Source organism: Helianthus annuus, chromosome 10, assembly GCF_002127325.2.
Source record: "Helianthus annuus cultivar XRQ/B chromosome 10, HanXRQr2.0-SUNRISE, whole genome shotgun sequence".
Classification (NCBI taxonomy): Eukaryota; Viridiplantae; Streptophyta; class Magnoliopsida; order Asterales; family Asteraceae; genus Helianthus; species Helianthus annuus.
Window position 1 is genome coordinate 10,852,344 of NC_035442.2, and position 18,431 is coordinate 10,870,774.

General features: G+C 36.8%; 3 protein-coding genes and 1 long non-coding RNA gene across 5 annotated transcripts; 3 read left to right on the forward strand and 1 right to left on the reverse strand.

Moving 5' to 3' along the window:
• Positions 1 to 544: 544 nt before the first annotated feature.
• Positions 545 to 2,534, reverse strand: LOC110883983. 2 transcript variants are annotated; one of them, XR_002560833.2, is made up of 4 exons: positions 2,102 to 2,534; positions 1,601 to 1,689; positions 1,366 to 1,515; positions 545 to 692 (listed from the first exon to the last, which is right to left on the reverse strand). It is a non-coding gene; the product is annotated as an uncharacterized LOC110883983 (long non-coding RNA). The 2 variants fall into 2 exon arrangements; XR_004870536.1 differs by having other exon boundaries at positions 545 to 1,515.
• Positions 2,535 to 3,233: 699 nt separating this feature from the next.
• On the forward strand, positions 3,234 to 4,586 carry LOC110880550. Its single transcript, XM_022129058.2, has 2 exons — positions 3,234 to 3,399; positions 3,466 to 4,586. The coding sequence occupies exons 1-2, from the start codon at positions 3,234 to 3,236 to the stop codon at positions 4,584 to 4,586; spliced, it is 1,287 nt and encodes a 428-aa protein (XP_021984750.2).
• A 3,440-nt stretch (positions 4,587 to 8,026) lies between these two features.
• LOC110880721 (protein NRT1/ PTR FAMILY 5.2-like) lies at positions 8,027 to 13,225 on the forward strand. Its single transcript, XM_035979093.1, has 4 exons — positions 8,027 to 8,154; positions 9,512 to 9,729; positions 11,526 to 12,097; positions 12,175 to 13,225. The coding sequence occupies exons 1-4, from the start codon at positions 8,028 to 8,030 to the stop codon at positions 13,043 to 13,045; spliced, it is 1,788 nt and encodes a 595-aa protein (XP_035834986.1). The 5' UTR covers position 8,027; the 3' UTR covers positions 13,046 to 13,225.
• A 1,102-nt stretch (positions 13,226 to 14,327) lies between these two features.
• Positions 14,328 to 17,320, forward strand: LOC110883982 (protein NRT1/ PTR FAMILY 5.2). Its single transcript, XM_022131649.2, has 4 exons — positions 14,328 to 14,457; positions 14,646 to 14,863; positions 15,182 to 15,753; positions 16,432 to 17,320. The coding sequence occupies exons 1-4, from the start codon at positions 14,328 to 14,330 to the stop codon at positions 17,252 to 17,254; spliced, it is 1,743 nt and encodes a 580-aa protein (XP_021987341.1). The 3' UTR covers positions 17,255 to 17,320.
• Positions 17,321 to 18,431: the final 1,111 nt, after the last annotated feature.

Genomic DNA, 18,431 nt, shown 5'->3' on the forward strand with positions numbered 1-18,431 from the left:
CTCCAACCAAAGCACACGGCTTGGCTCACTGAAGGAACTCGGCTAAGATCTTTCAACAGGAGCCGATTGTAACGGCTTGGCTAAGATCTTTCAACGTTGGTCGGACACGTGGCGTGGACTGCAGCATCCTCAAGCCGTTACAGGCTTTGTCGGACACGTGGCACTCAATGGTTGGCTGGCCATTAAAAGAAAATCTTGTGCCGTTTCAGCATGCTGAAACGGCTCGGTGAGGGGTGGCCATTGGCCAAAATGGAAAAAACGGCGTTGATTTGGCTATTTTCGTGATTTTCCCTAAATTCCTAATATTTTTTGTTTTGATGTCACTTGTCTCAATAATTTAGGAAATTGTTATATATGTATTAATTAGGTTTTTACCTGTTCGCGCATTGCGGCGGAAAACCCTATGTACAAAAAGCAATAAACAAAACATTACCGATAGTGTTTGGTCTTAAACGAACCGTGCAAAAGATGTAAAGCGTCTTTTGGATCAAGTCGTAGGAGATGCAAAATCAACATTAAGTAAATGAAAATCTATTAAAACTTATATTTTGAAAGACGTTACTCTCCTTTTTGGTTATATATCTGAGTTAATAATAAAAATAGACATATAAAAGCAAGAGCTAAAGACACAAACAATTGACCGGCCTAAAGCTTGGTTGTATTAGTCCCCGTGATTGAACTTTTGCGCCTTCCTGCACAAACAATTTTAGAGCTGTGAATTCCATCTATTTAGTGAGTTGAACCCGTACACACCTACGTCTAGGGCCGTGAACGGCAACACACCTGGTGAACCCAAAAAAGACAAAGCCCAATATATGCCAAATTGTTGGGATTCCAAGAATGACATCGTCCAACCACTACACTTTCTAAATATTTAGTAATATTATGAAGGTTTTAGAGTAGATGATTTTGGTAAGGTTTGGGTTGGCTTAAAATGTTTGAAGTGTTCTATAGATAATCAATGCACCAAATTTTCTTAAAAAACTTAATCACTTCATAATAATCAAGTTTTACCATTATTAAAGACACACTATCAGCGCCTTTCAACATGTAGTACCATAAGGCCCATAAAAAGGTTTCTTTACGATATTTTTAAAACATCATCCGTTTGACCCGTTAGAGATGAAACATGATCCGAATGAATGAGGCTGCAGATAACATAATTGCCTTGGCAATTTCACAAATCGAGTTGCATTCACTTTCTTCATAGATTAGTAAGTAATAAAAAAATCTAAACAAAACAGAAATACTCATAGCAAAAACATAAATAAATAAATAAATAAAAATAAATAAAAAATTCAAGGTCAGATTGCTTATATTCTTGTTTGTAAAGAACCCTTTCTAATAGTAGAGATATTGGTGTACCTATGTTAATAGCTCCAAACATTGGAGTGAGTCTGCAACTACAGCTAAGAACAAAGAAGTAATGTCATCATCAGTTTCAGTACGTGTTCAATGAGGTATTAGCATTGGAGATATGCCCTTGCCTTGCAACATTAATAAGAGCGATCTCACCTATAAAAAATATGTATTTCAATAATTGTAAAATTTTTAGTATATCCTATCAGAAATGACAAACAAAAAATCATCATCTTTATACCTCACATCAAGATCCTCGTGTATTTGCATCCTTACTATTTGCCGCAGTTTGTCACAGCCCTTTGCCAACATCCAAGTGTGAAACTACACCTATCAATTTCGCCATAACTATACAATTAGATTGACACACCGAGCAATAATGATAATTTTCACAATTTCATGGAACGATTGATTTTGATTAATATGAAAAATAAAAACCAAATCGTTGTCTTGGAGGCTCAGAATTGCTAAATCCTTGTGGTTGCAGACAATACTATTTAATACCATTTGGTATGTGAAATCAGGAATCACATTCACATTGCCCTAACGAATGCCATGCCCAAGAAACCAATTTGGCATTTTTTTTGCATAATTACGGCCTACCAAGAGCAGCACCAATCCACAGTCCTTAATTGAGTTTTAAACTTATATTGGCCTACCAAGAGCATCTCACTCGTTGGGTTAAGGTTCATGAACAACCGATCTAACCAGATAGCAAACATGCAAGAGAAAAAGGGCTTACCGAAAAGTTGCCAGAACTTGATCGGAACCGTAGGCACTTGAGCGCCGTCACTGGCTAGCTATGCAAACCTCCGATCTAACATCCCTCGTGGTTCTCCACTCGTGTATCGTCACGAAACCTGTTCGCCGTCACCAATGGCCACCGAAAAACCTAATCCACATCTTGAACTACCGCCACCCAATTCATCAAAGTTGCTGTCGTCGATGTTGAGTACCGGGGACGCCGGCATGCGAGCTGTAACGCCATTGGACCCAATCACCGCCCCTCGGATGCACAAACCACCACCACCTGTGGCTTCCCTGCCTTCAGACTATGAAATGGAACCGGCTTACGCGTCAAAATGACGGTCGTTAGTGCCACGAAACCACCGTGACCGGCCCCTTGCTTTCCACTGTCTCTCTCTCTCTGCTGGAAGAGGTGTCACGTAGGGGGTGTTTGGCCTAGCTTTTTTAACAAAGCTTATAGCTTTTTTAGCTTTTTTTACAAAATAAGCTTAATTTAGTGTTTGGTTTAGCTTTTTAAGCTTATGCTTATTAGCTTATATAAGCTAATTTGAATAAGCTTATTTGAAGATGGTTTTTAGCTTATTTGAAGAAGCTTCTTTGTGTAAGGGCAAATGATATAAAATAAGCTATAAGCTAATCAAAACACTTAAAAAGAGCTTATTAAATCATAAAAAAATAAGCTAAAAGCTAGTTTAAAATATAAGCATAAGCCAAAAAAATAAAAGCTAGGCCAAACACCTGGGGAAACAAAGATAAAGAGAATGACTGGCAAATGGAGGTTTGTGAAACTTGGAAACCGGTATTGTTTCTAAGACCCGACGTCAATTGTTAAATTGTATAAGACTAGAAGGTATGGGGGCCGGCTGAGGCCCGGCTAGGACTGGCGCCGGTCCCCCACACCGCCCCCCTGGGGCTCGGCTCGGCACACCCGGCACCCCACAGCCGGGGTAGCCGGTCCACCTTTTTGAATTATAGCCGTTGGAATAATGGCATTATTAATAAAAAAAATTCCTTTTTCTATAAAAACACCTATTTTCACTATAATTTCCCCACTTTCAACCCAAAACCCTCTCACTTTTATACCATTTTCTCCCCACTTTTATAAAAAAATTATCTTTTCATCCACAATGGCTTCTAATCCTTGGTGGCCCTCGTCTTCGGATGACGAAGAGGAGATGTTTTTCGCAAACGCTGTGCTACGGGCGGGGCAGATTCTAATTGAGGAGGAAGAGGAAGACTTCTCGACTGAAAATGTTATTACCAGACAAATATGGATTAACAGAGACCGCCAAGGTTTTTCATTACAAAATTTCATTATCCTTATTTTTTTAACTCGTATTTATATATTTTTTACGACAGGAGCGCACGAGAAATTGGTGAACGATTATTTTTCGGATGAACCACTTTACAACGCCGACATTTTCAGGTGCAGGTTCCGAATGAGTCGCCGCTTATTCACACGGATTGCTAATGATTTGGCGGGGCTAGACCCGTTTTTCACGCAACGACCTGATGCTCGAAATTATGAAGGGTTCACCACGTTACAAAAGTGTACTGCGGCCATTCGCCAACTGGCGTACGGGACAGTGGCCGACGCTTTGGACGAGTACTTACAGATGTCGGCAAGAACTACGCGGGAATGTTTGTATCGGTTTTGCCATAATGTGGTGAAACTGTATAGCAAAAAATATTTGCGGAAACCAAACGCGTATGATGTTCAACAGTTGTACCAAGCTAATGAAGCAAGGCACGGGTTTCCGGGAATGCTTGGTAGCATTGATTGTATGCATTGGGGGTGGCATAACTGCCCGACTGCGTGGCGCGGCCAATATACGCGAGGTGATCACGGCTATCCAACCGTGATACTTGAAGCCGTGGCATCACAAGATTTGTGGATATGGCATTCTTTCTTTGGTCTCCCTGGTTCACTCAACGACCTCAACGTGTTATACCAATCGGCGATCTTTACCGATGTCGTTAATGGAACCGGTCCGGACACACGTTTTACAGTTTCTGGGGTTGAGTATAGACGTGGGTATTATCTTGCTGACGGGATATATCCGTCTTGGTCTACAATTGTAAAGACTATTCCATATCCCGAGGACGAAAAAAGGAAAAAATTCGCCAAGCGTCAAGAAGCTGCAAGAAAAGACATCGAACGTGCTTTTGGTGTCTTACAAAAAAAACGGGCCGTCCTTGCACAACCGGCACGTGCGTTCATACCGAAAAGGTTGCGCCTTTGTATGTACGCTTGCATTTTGCTCCATAACATGATTATTGAAGATGAAGGTCGGGCGATTTGTGAGTATGATGAGAATGCATCTTACGGGAACACTGTCCCGGTTGATCCGCCACAACAGGATTTAAACTCGTTCTCGCTAACCAACGACTTCACGCACGCAAACCTTCAACAGGATTTGGTAGAACATATTTGGAACAACGTTAACATCAGGGACGGTGACGGAGACGAAGACGAGTAGTGTAATTTTTTATTTTTAGGAAATGTATTTTTTTTCCGAAATGTTTTTATTTTTATTTTTAGGAAATGTAATTTTTTTTATTTTATGAAATGAATTTATTATGTTGTGTTATGTTATATTTATTAACTTAATAAAAAAATTAGGAAATTATAAAATATTAAGGTGGGGCCCCATCCTCCACCCCTCTCAAAAGTGAAGGAGACCCATCCTCCACGAGCCGGTGATGTGGCGCCTAGGTGGCGGCCCATCCTCGTGGGGATGGACCTCACCATACCTTCTAGTCTAATATAATTAGTTAATACCCCGCCCGCGTTGCGGGGCGATGGCCGAATAATGAGCGAGTGTTAGGCAGCTCATTGACACGAAAAACAATTAAATCGAGTCAACCAATTAAAAGAAAACACTTTTATAGTTTTGATAAAAAAAAAAACTAAAACAATGGCAATATTGTAATTTTTAACTGAGGGAAAGTTGTAATTTTTTACTGGGGTAAACTCGTAATTTGCCAAAAGCTAAAGTGATGGTAGTACTGTAAATTTGAACCAGAGGCAAAATTGTAAATTTTCACAGGGGCAAATTCGTAATTTTGAACTTGGGGTAACAGCGTAATATAAATTTGAACTAAGGGCACAATCGTAGTTTTAAGCTGGAGGCAAAATCACAATTTTATTTTGAACCGAGGACAAAATTGCAATTTTGAGTTGGGGGCAAAAACATATTTATTTTGAACTGGGGAAAAAACGTAATTTTAAACTAAGAGTGAAATTATAATTTTTTTAATGGGGAAAAATCACATTTTTTAACAGAGGATAAAATCGTAATTTTTAGCTGGGGGCAAACACAAAATTTTATTTTGAACTGGGGGCGAAAAGGTAATTCTGAGCTGAGGGCAAAACCACATTTTTATTTTGAATCGAGAGAAAAATCGTAATTTTGAGCTGGGGACAAAAGCGTAATTTTATTTTGAGCTGGGGGCATAAACGTAATTTTAAAGAGGGGCAAAAACGTAATTTTAAAATGGATAAAAAATAAAAAACTGGTTGGTCCAATAGGGGAGTGGCAGGCAAATTCGTAATTTTGAATTAAGGGCAAAATCGTAATTTTGAGATGGGGACAAAAGCGTAATTTTATTTTGTGCTGGGGGCAAAACAGTAATTTTAAACAGGGGCAAAAATGTAATTTAAAATGGATATAATATAATAAACTGGTTGGTCCAATGGGGGAGTGCCAGGCAGCTGCCTGGCACAATCCCCCAATTTGGTATTTTAAAATGGATACAAAATAATAAACGGGTTGGTCCAATAGGGGAGTGCCAGGCGAAATCGTAATTTTGAATTAAGGGCAAAATCGTAATTTTGAGATGGGGACAAAAGCGTAATTTTATTTTGAGCTGGGGGCAAAACGGTAAATTTAAACAGGGGTAAAAACGTAATTTAAAATGAATATAATATAATAAACTGGTTGGTCCAATGGGAAAGTGCCAGTCAGCTGTCTGGCATTATTCCCCCATTTAGTAAATGTATGTATAGGAAATTTACGTCTGTGTATAAATACACATAATTGTGAATAATTTATTATCTTGTCACCCGCCTTTTCATGCCAGTACCATTCACATAATTGTGAATTGCAATTGAATGATTGATGCTATGATTAAAAAACTGTTATATTTGGGTCACCGTAACATCGTGTATAGTGGAACACACAAATAATGGTCTCTTTTAAGTGTTTTATGTCATGTAACAATCCAGTTAGCAATGGAGCATTATGAGACTTTTTTTTTATAAAATGGGTGTAGTGGAGATATGTACATTGTGAGGCATTATATTAAAAGGGGTCTAATAGATTTAAATAACAAAAAACCATCAAAAAATGATAGTGGTCAAACAAAAAGAAGAATACCGGTCATTGGCCAAACATTTCGAACAAAGGCGTTAAAAAAAGCACGCTCGGGACCATTTTTTTGAAAAAAACGTCCAGGAGGGCGGTTTCAAGGCGTTGGGGGATGTTTTTTTTTGGGAAAAACGCTCAAAACCCCCCACTACGGGTGGTCTAATAGGGAAAAACGCGGGCTTTCTCTTTTTATGTGTTTAAATGTTATGTCTTTCATTTATATTATTTCATTCATACTTGCTAAGTTACATCAAAACAGAAGGTAGTCAAGCAACAAGTTGCGCCGCTGCCCCTTTCTGAATTGCAAACCCTAATCTACCGAAGACAAACCCCCGCCCCCCTGAGGCTGAGCAATTGTTGTAGATGACCCGTTGGACACTGGTTAGGAATTGGATAGCTTCTGGCGCTAGGGAGCCAAATGTGTCAAAGGCAAAAGGAACAAAAATACGCTGGTTCTCTGCACAAACTTTAGCGTGCTTATCAACTTTCTTCGATTTTGCCTTTCTTGCTGTTTGTCCAGCTACAAACCCATTTTCTCTAAAAACAACCAGAGTGAAAACCCCCGTGAGGTCCACACAAGCATGTTTCCCCCTAACCCAACCAAAGACGAGCAGATCCACACAAGCATGTTTAAATAGAATTATAAATTAGTTTTTGTGAGTTGAACATACACGTAATGGTAATTGGTAATACACGAGTGAAGAATGGATACATGAGTGGGGCTCGTGTGAGATATGATATTTAGCTTCAACTGTTGAGATTTAAGTCCCCTACACAAGTAAACGTAGATACTCGACTATGGCTATGTACCTCACTAATTTCTAACATAACTACAGAGATATAACACATAAAAACACAACTAGTTTTATGGGTAGAGATGAGTAGATGACAAGATCATTGCGTCATACCGGTGAGGTAACAAATATTCTTAAATGTGTATCTAAACGGCCAGTCAAGATAATTGGTTGGACTCGAAAATACTATTGTTCATTTTCTACATTTTAATGTTAGAATAGAATGATCTATATATAAATATTTTGTTATAGCATCTATTAAGATAATAATTTGATATTATCTATAGACACTTTCGATGACTTCCTTACTTGTATGACCTGTTGTATTTTAGCTTATTACTATATCTTATATGTTAAATAAATTGTAGCCTAAATTGACACATTAATAAATAATTTCATCAAAATTGTCACATCTAAGTTGTAGTTCACATTTATTAGCAAACAAAGGGATCAAATGTTGCCGAATTTGGTGTTAGTAATCAGCACTTCTCCCACATGGCTCATGATCCAAACACCACGAGGGACAATTTAGTAAATTCCAACTAAAACAAACAAATGAAAAAGATATTATAGTTGCCCTTGTGATGTATAAGAGGAAGGCAGCTGACAAGAGAAAATGACTAAAAAATAAGTTAAGAACAAGAAATAATTTGTTTCGACATGATTTGGATCAGTTCCAAGAGCATAAACGTTTATAAAAACCGGACAATGCATTAGCATACACACGTAGGATTTTTGTTCTTGCTTTTTTCATGCGATGGGATCCATGGAATACGAGAAGGGAATCGAACAGAACTTTACAGAAGATGGGACTACCGATCTTAAGGGCAAACGTGTCCTAAGATCAACCACTGGGAGATGGAGAGCGTGTTATTACATGCTAGGTAAGTGTCGTAACATCTTTATGATATCATAAAATATACAAGATACGTTTCGGTTGTTGTTAGCTATGTTGGTTTAGTATCCAATACATAAATAAAACTATTGTGTAACTCTTTAACAAGTTTATATTAAAATTTCATGACGTCATTTGTTAAACTAGAGATCGTTTCACAAGTGAATCAAACACACAAACAACCCACGATATGTTAAAACTTTATCACTTTCCTTATATGTGTGACTGGAAATACATATCTAAGACTTAGATAGGCTAGTTAGTAGTATTTTAATGTTTAGTTCAACTATACGCATATATATGTGAGATTCTGTACAAATAAAATTAACCTACTATACGTATAAATAACTTGATTAATTATTACTCTACAGTTTGGAGTAAAGTAATCACACATTTATACACCACAAAAACGTAAATAGAGTAATAATAATTAATTACTATGGTTCAAATACTATAAAGTAATAATCATTACTCTAGTTATATTTTTGCTTATTATTTAAATCTATTTGTATTTGATCCTAACACTATATGTATGTGTATATGACCGAAATTACGCATCTAAAACTTGAGATAGTCATGTTTGTAGTAATTTAAGCTTTAGCACGACTCACGTTTTCATTATTTAATTATTTGTGTATATATATTTATAAACATGTTTAGGTTAGAAATTTGTGCATTACATGGGCTGAATAAATAAAATATGGCAACGCAAATTTCTGAATTATAAAACAATATTCTAAAAAAGATGTGATTGAGATTACATATGGTAAGTACCTTAAATAATAAAACATTGTTTTTTTTAATTGGGAAATAGAATCTAAACGAGTGAAACAAGAGAAACAAGAAAATGAATATTGGGTTTACAAAATTGTGACACGTGGTACAACCAGATACAATGTATTCGTTAGGTTTAGATTATACATGTATAACATAACATATACTATTTATGTATATTTAGTTAACTTTATCATAATTAAACGATGTTAGTTACGTAATAACTATATATTTTAGTATATTATATTATAAACTATTTTTTATATACATAAAAGCTTTATTTAGGATCGCAAGATTAGTTAAGTTCGCCATATGAAGCTCCATCTCGGGCTTGTTAATTAAATTAGCTTCAGCTTAGGCTCAAGCTCGGGAACTCGTTAAACCTATGATCGATTTAATTTAAGTTTTTTAACGAGTTGATCTTGAGTAGCTCCTAAAAACCCTAGCTCGTTTGTACCCTATTATTTGATTTTTATTTGCGACAAAACTGATAAATAGTGTTGAATATGGAACTTGAATGTTATGAAAGTAGGAATATATTCCTATTTGGGTTGATGGAAATTAAATTGCAGGGTATGAAATTTGTGAAAGATTGGCATACTATGGAATATCAACAAATTTGGTGGTGTACTTGACAACAGAATTACATGAAGGCACTGTTAAATCTTCAAACAATGTCACAAATTGGGTTGGGACAGTGTGGATGACACCTATTTTAGGTGCTTTTATTGCTGACACATATTTGGGCCGATACTGGACTTTCATGATTGCTTCACTCATTTATCTTGTGGTAAATATATGATTTTCTCCATGCATATTTCCTTTTTTTTTATGGCAAAAGGCAAAATATTATTAAAACATCAAATCCACACTAGCATGAGCTTGAGTAGGTGACTCATAATACATTACAAGCTAATATCAAAATTACACCAGTCTTTCCACTCTAGCATGTTGAATTTCGCCCTATTTTAATCCAAACTTATAAGTTTGCATTGATCTCCGCTAAGATTTTTTGTCCTCTCTTTAATGCCGTTGAAAACCCAATTATTTCTCGCTTTCAATACGTATCTATTCATTATTTGTGTTTTAGACTAAAGATCCAAAGCCAAGTCCTAACATAGGTATTGATAAATAATGATTGTGGTATTGATAAACAAGTGTAGTATTAGCTTTGGTAATCAGGTTTAGGATCATCTAATACCATACCCGAACTGATGCCGGACTTTATAATTAGTCATTATGCAGTTCCGACCCAACCCGAATGTATTATTTTTTTATTTTTCCCATTAGGTCGGATATTTTTCCAACCCTATCTCCGTTATTATTTTCTCTGCTTAATCTATCATCTAGCTCTACATGACACTATTGTTAGACTGTTAGTATTGCAAGGCCCAAAATCTTGTTACTATTTTGGGCATCATGCCCAACAAGAATTAAAAGAAAATTCCCGTTAAAATTTATTTATATACAAGAGAAAGTTTAAATGAGAATGCTAAATATTGCGAGAACAATGAGAACGAATGAAAAAACAAAAAAAAAAAAAAACCACGAGAACTTGGTAAAAAACAACGCAAATTCAATTTTTTTTACACTTATTATTATTATTCGAATACAATATTAGAATGTAATTTACATGTGTAAATTTGTTATATTTACACATGTGTTAAAAATCTAATAAGAGTGATTTTGAGAGGAAAATGAATTATTTGATGTTGTAAATTCTTTTTTTGATCTTATATTTTAATTACAATGAGGTTTGTATTAAAAAAAAATTGGTTTTGATTCGTTCTCACGGTTTTCGTAATATTTAGCGTTCTCAAGATAATCCTCCCCGATATATATTTATAATGTCATGGGACTAATATCTTTTTGGAGTTGGGGTTCTTAATGGGAGCCTTCTCTATCTTTCGTAATAGAGACAAGGTGTGCCCTCATCCAAATCTTCCTAGACCCTATCAATTGTTTGATATTTTAGTGAGTATGTTTATTTGTTTTGTATTTTGTTAGACCATGTGCAGTGGTAATGTCTCTACCCTTGGGTGTTTTGCGTCATGTGACAGCTCAGTCAACAATGAGGCATTTTGGAGCGTTTTCTAAAATGGGTGTAGTGGGGATGTGGGCATTGTGGGGCATTATGTTTGTAATAAAATTAAATAAAAATCCTATTGGTTTTACAAAAGGAAGATGAAGGTGATTGGACCAAAGGAATGAAGCTAGGCGTGGAAAAAAGCACGCCAAAAGCATTTTGGGCAAAAAAAACGCCCCCGAGGGTCGTGTGCGGGCGTGGTAAGACGTTTCTGAGGCAAAAAAGAACCGCCCAAATACTGCCCCCAATACGGATGGTCTTACTGGGACTAAAGTATTGTGCCGGTGTCACTATTATTGGCTCAATAATAGACATGGGCCTACACATGGTCTTTTGTCATTTATTCTTGTAAAATGTATTACTTATTTATAGTTACCAATCTTTAGGTTATAGTTGTTAAGCCCAATCATTTTCTTATATTTTTGGGCTTAAGACCTGCATAGAATAATGGGCTTGGTAATTGTCATCTTATACTCTTTGACTTTTTCTTTATTTGACAGGGTATATGTTTCTTGACTCTAGTTGTTTCACTACCATCCCTTAAGCCACCAACATGTGGTAAAAATGTGAGTTACCTAGACTGTGACAAAAGGGCCTCCTCGCTCCAAATTGGTGTCTTCTATTGTGCACTCTACATTATTGCAATAGGGACGGGTGGAACCAAGCCCAATATCTCCACAATGGGTGCGGATCAGTTTGACGATTTTGAGCCCAAGGAAAGGGCCCATAAGCTCACTTTCTTTAATTGGTGGATGTTTAGCATTTTCTTTGGTACTCTTTTCGCAAACACGTTCCTGGTGTACCTTCAAGATACTTCGGGTTGGGGGATAGGGTACGGTATCCCAACAATCATGCTACTTGTGGCCATAATAACATTTGTTTTTGGAACACCACTTTATAGACACAAACCAAGAGGGGAAAGCCCGTTTACTCGAATGGCTAAGGTACTAGTCGCGACTACAAGAAAGTGGAATACAAGTGTACCTGCTGACCCGAAAGAGCTTTATGAGTTGACTTTGGACGAGTACGCTAGTCCAGGGAAATATAGAATTGACCATTCATCTTCATTAAGGTAAGCCCATGTGACCATTTTGTATTTATACATTTATTTTCTAAATGCATAACCTCTTTGAACATTGTAACATATAGTTTTCTCGACAAAGCCGCAGTGAAGGTTGATGGACCGGCTTCCGGATGGGACCTATGCCCGGTGACACAAGTCGAGCAAACGAAGCAAATGATCAAAATGATCCCGATCTTGTGTGCAACATTCATTCCTAGCACGCTGATGGCCCAAACCCACACACTTTTCATCAAACAAGGTACCACATTGAATCGGCACATAGGGGATTTTGAAATCCCGCCGGCTTCTTTATCTGTTTTCGTGACAATCTCGATGCTTATTAGCCTTGCGGTTTATGACCGCCTCTTTGTACCCTTCGTACGAAAGTACACAAAGAACCCAAGAGGTATCACTTTGTTACAACGAATGACCGTTGGGTTAATCATCCATATTGTCACCATGATTGTTGCTAGTCGTGTAGAACGACATCGACTAAGCGTAGTTAAAGAGCATGGTATATTAACAATGAAGCAGATTGTGCCTCTAAAAATTTACATTCTCATTCCACAATTCGCGTTGTTGGGCGTTGCTGATTGTTTCTTGGAAGTTGCAAAACTCGAGTTCTTCTATGATCAAGCGCCCGAAGGAATGAAAAGTCTCGGGACGGCTTATTTCACGACTAGTCTTGGTGTCGGGTATTTTCTTAGCAGTTTCATCTTATCGACTGTTGCTAATGTTACAAAGAAGCATGGACACCACGGTTGGATCCTAAACAACCTTAACGCGTCTCGCCTAGATTATTATTACGCGTTTTACGCAGTTTTGAGCTCCGTGAACTTCCTTTTCTTCCTTTTCGTGGCGAAAAAGTATAAATACAATGCCGAAGTCACCAATGTTGAGCAAGAGTCGAAAGAAGATATTGGAAAGATCACAGAACAAAGTTACGTTTCCGGGTAAAACGGCTTTAGTTTGTGCCAATGCCGATATATGGGATTTTGTATATTTGCTTGTTTGCTTTCGTTTTTTTCCGTTACACCGTTAATCATTGCTTTTAAGTTTTAGTCATGACTTTTTGTATTTAACTAGAATTAAATAGTATTGTTATTATATTAAATATCAATTATATTTTGGGCTTTACATGGTGATTTATAAAACCATCATTAAATGTTATGTTAGTTTTTTTTTTTTTTTTTTTTAACTTTTTTTTTCCATTGAAGCTTCGTTTTAAGATCTCATGATTATGTTTTACTTTTTACTTTTACCTAACACATAGACTAAGTAATTTCTTGCAAGTAAAATTAAACCTTAACATTTGTTCCTAATTTGAAGAATGCTAAAAAAGATATCATTTATATATAACACTTTGTCGATATATAATGTGAAAGTGCACTAATTTTAACGTTATTTTACTAATTTCGTGAAAATAACGTTAAAAGAGTGAGATTGTTAATCATGCATCATGTGGTGACGTTGATAGCTGAAAGACAAGGGGTACATGCACTAATCGGCGTTTGTCTTAATTGCTGAGTGTTTTGTGCCTTATGTCCAAGGCTTGATGCAAAAATACTATCGAGTCGGGGGTCTCACTGGAAGCAGTCTCTCTATTCAGACGGGGTAGAGGTAAGGTTGTCTACATCTTACCCTCCTCAGACCCTACCTTAGTTTTGCTATTGGTGAGATATACTGAGTATGGTGATGATGACGACTTCGTCGATATATAACACTACTTACTAGTATCGTTTATATATAACACTTTGTCGATCGAGTTGAGTCAGTAATACGCATTATTGTATTAACCACTGTCAAATTATGAACCTTGAATTAAGTAACCATGTATCAAGTTGTGACCATAAATGTGTTGATAAACTCCTTTCCATTGCTTAAATGTTAATATTAAACATTAAAACAATGCATAACAACTGTTAGAAATTTTAGGCCCTGGTCCTAAAAATGTATATGTTACCCCCAAGCCCATAAGTCAATATATATAAAAAGCCCAAGACATTTTAGGATATACCAACTAAAAGAAACCAATGGACTGAAAATGACAGAAAGATTAGGCATGTAATGTACAAACAAAAGGGACTGAAAGCAACGGAAGGCGTAGATTCAACTGTGGTTTGTTTATACCAAACTGTTTCGGTATAGTTTGGTACAGTTCGATGGAGACAGGCATTTATAAGAAGACGGGCTCTAACGTCCATATGAAGTGCATACTTTATTTACTCGTGTTTTTTGCATGATGGAGTTGACCGAAGATGGGAAGAGAGTTGGAGAAGACTTTACACAAGACGGGACTAGAACTCTCAAGGGTAAACCCGTTTTAAGATCAAATACGGGGAAATGGAGAGCTTGTTACTTCATGCTCGGTGAGTGTAATAATTTTTAGGATTGTATATTTCGGTGTGTCTCAGTAGTATATATCGAGCCCAATTCTAATGGACAGAACCTATTTACAATAATTATTAAGAATAACTCTATACACACTATATGGTTCATGGTTCATTTGTTACATGAGTTGATTTATGATATAACATTTGTATAACTTAATTTGTAGGGTATGAAGTGTGTGAAAGAATGGCATATTATGGCATAGCAACAAATTTGGTGTTGTACTTGACAAGGGAATTACATCAAGGCACTGTGAAATCATCAAATAATGTCACAAATTGGGCCGGGACCGTGTGGCTGACACCTATTTTTGGTGCGTATATTGCAGACACATATTTGGGCCGATACTGGACTTTCATGATTTCTTCAATTATTTATCTCATGGTAAATATATGATTCTAGATAATAGATAGGGTGTAAACGTGGCGGCGTGGCAGGTTGAATCGTTGAACACCCTGCCCCTAGATTTATTCGTGTCAAAGAGAAAAAAAAACCCTAATCTGTATGTAGTTAAAATCATGTAACCCGAACACGACATGTTTAGCCAATTTATTTATATGAGTCAAACAGGTTGTAATGAAGTTGTAAAAACGGGTTAAACATGTCGTAAACTAGTTGATAGATTGACTTATTTAATTAATTAAGTTAATAAGGTCAACCCCTAATTTAATAAAGTTCTTAAATGAGGCTTCTTCCAAACAGGGTATGTGCTTATTGACTCTTGTGGTTTCACTACCATCCCTAAAGCCACCATCATGTGGAAAACATGTGACCTACTTAGATTGCGATAAACGGGCCTCATCGTTTCAAGTTGGTATATTCTATTGCGCACTCTACATCATTGCAGTCGGGACAGGTGGGACCAAGCCCAATATCTCAACAATGGGTGCGGACCAATTCGATGATTTTGAGCCCAATGAGAAAGCCCAAAAGCTCACTTTCTTCAATTGGTGGATGTTTAGCATCTTTTTTGGCACCCTTTTCTCAAATACATTCCTAGTGTACATTCAAGATAATGTGGGTTGGGCTTTAGGGTATGTTATCTCTACATTGGCTCTTTTTGTGGCCATAATAATGTTTATAATCGGGACACCGATTTATAGGCACAAGCCAATGACAGAAAGCCCGTTTACTAATATGGCAAAGGTACTAGTTGCTGCTGTAAGAAAGAGGAATGTAGTTGTGCCTGTTGACCCTGAAGAGCTTTATGAGTTAACTTTGGATGAGTATTGTGGTTCTCGGAAGCATAGAATTGACCATTCCTCGTCATTAAGGTAGTTTTATAACCTCTTTCACATTTTGTCAATGTACTTATGGGGCCGCGGGCCATGGCCCAAGGGCTCATTTGAGGTAGCCCGCATGCCATCATTAACTTCTACTAGCTTGTGATTATTTCTTTAGCATCAATATTGTCTTGGACGATTTTAAACAATATATACTAGCAATAATAAGAGGAGGTTAGACATTTTATCCTTTGTTGTTTGTGTACATTAATTTGTAGCACACGTGACAACCTCAACCCGTTTACTTATAGATGTAGGTTGTCTTTTTATCTAAACTAGAAATAAAAAATAAAAAAAAAATCCACTAATAGGGGAAGGTATTGAGATTTGCTTAAATTCTAATGAATGCATCCTCCTAAATTGTTTTTTATTCAAAGATTTAGATGATTAATGTAAAATTTATATCATTTTTAAGACATTAATCATTTATAAAAAGTAAACAAAAAGAGTTTGTGGGTAAACCTAACCCGACTCGTACTAATAAATGACCCATTTCAACACAAACCTATTTTGACTTGTTACCCAACTTGTCTATATGGCCCATCTAATCTAGTAAAAAGCGAGGATGCCTTTATTTTCATAGAACACTTCAAAAGGTACTATTACACACTTTCGGTGTGACTACTAATATCCGATGCATCACACAACATTTTTCTTTTTTGCATATAGGTTCCTCGACAAAGCCGCAGTGAAGATTAGAGAACCGGTTTCTAAATGGAATCTATGTCCGGTGACTCAAGTAGAGCAAACAAAGCAAATGCTCAAAATGGTCCCAATCTTGTTCACAACATTCATTCCTAGCACATTAGTGGCCCAAACCCACACATTATTCATCAAACAAGGTACCACATTGGTTCGGTCCATGGGACCACATTTTGAGATCCCACCGGCTTGTCTAGCTGCATTCATAACAATCTCCATGCTTATCACCATTGTTATATATGACCGTTACTTCGTACCATTGATTAAAAGATACACGAACAACCCTAGAGGCATCACTTTATTACAACGAATGGGAATTGGCTTAGCCCTCCATATCATCGTCATGATCATTGCCAGTTTGGTAGAAAGGCGACGACTAAATGTCGCTAAAGATCATGGCATATTTGAGAAAGGGAAAATAGTGCCATTAAGTATATTCATTCTCCTCCCTCAGTTTATCTTAATGGGCGTCGCTGATAACTTCTTAGAAGTCGGGAAACTTGAATTTTTCTATGATCAAGCACCCGAAGGAATGAAAAGTCTTGGTACAGCGTATTTTACAACTGGTCTTGGTGTCGGGTATTTTCTTAGTAGTTTCATCTTATCTACTGTGGCTAATGTTTCACAAAGGAATGGACATAAAGGTTGGATCCTAGACAACCTAAACGAATCTCGCCTAGATTATTATTATCTATTTTTCATGGGTTTGTGCCTTTTGAACTTCATTTTCTTTCTTATAGCCGCGAAAAACTTTAAGTACAAAGCAGAAAAAGGTGTTGATCATGCATGATCAAGACTTTGCTCAGGTACAACCATGGATGGAGAGCTTTCACACAACATATTGTAGAATTCTTAAGTAAAGAACAAAGAAAGACATGAATAATGCAAAATCTTAGCTAGTGTTTTTATTGATGTAGTTTCCATCTCGTTGGAATTTAATCAAACAACTTGTATGCACTAGAAAAATGATCAAAACCCATATTCAACAATACCACAATTGAGTTCAATGATAATTCTTTAGGGACACATCTTCAAAATCCATATTATGGAATATGGACTAATTTCAAACTATGGTTGAGGGCAGGGGCAGATCTAGGCCACTTTTGTGGGTTCACAAGAACCCATTTGGTTTGGAAAAAATTAGTGAGAACCTTGTATGTTTTGAAAAAAAAAATAGTGGGAATTAGTGACAATCTACCAAAAAGAACGCAGTAAAAAAAAGTTATTAAATTCGCCACTGGCTGAGGGTAGGTTGGTTCTATTTGGTTAAGGGCTAAAACTAAACCCACAATGATGTTTCGGTTTTTAGATTTTCATAACTGATCGATTACGTATATAAACGGTTTTATTAATTTGATTATTAGAAAAAGACGGCTTAGTTAGTTCTACTCAGTGCTCACCTCCAAGGGTGTCAATTGTCTTGGGTTGGCGGGTTGAATTGTTCAAACAAAACACGATCCATACGTTTATTCATGTCAAGAGCATCAATGTTATAAACAATGGGTTTATCTTGCCTTCTTAACCTGCACACACTTAAAATCGTGTAACTTGCCTTCTTTCGTCCATCCACAAGGTTGTAGAAAAAAAAGGCCGGCTATATAGTGGGAGTCATTTTCGTTTTATTCAAACCGGTTGATTGATTGTAACCAAGTTGTAAAATGTTAATCGAGTTGGTGGGTTATACACAATGGATTAAGCGGATTAGCAAGTTGATTTGCTTAATTATACAAGTTAGTGAGTCAACCGGTTTCAATAAACGCTTTAAACTAGTTAAGCAAGGCACAACTTGTTTATGAAACATGTTAGATATGACTAGGGTTGTTCATGGGTTGGTTTAAACAGTGAACAGCGTAAACCGGTCATCGGTTTGGTTTCACGATCATTTTTTTGTCGCTCGTTTTCAAATTTTCAAACTGTAGTGAATTGTTGGTCCATGCCTTTTGATTTGTGTTCCTTCCATTTACCAT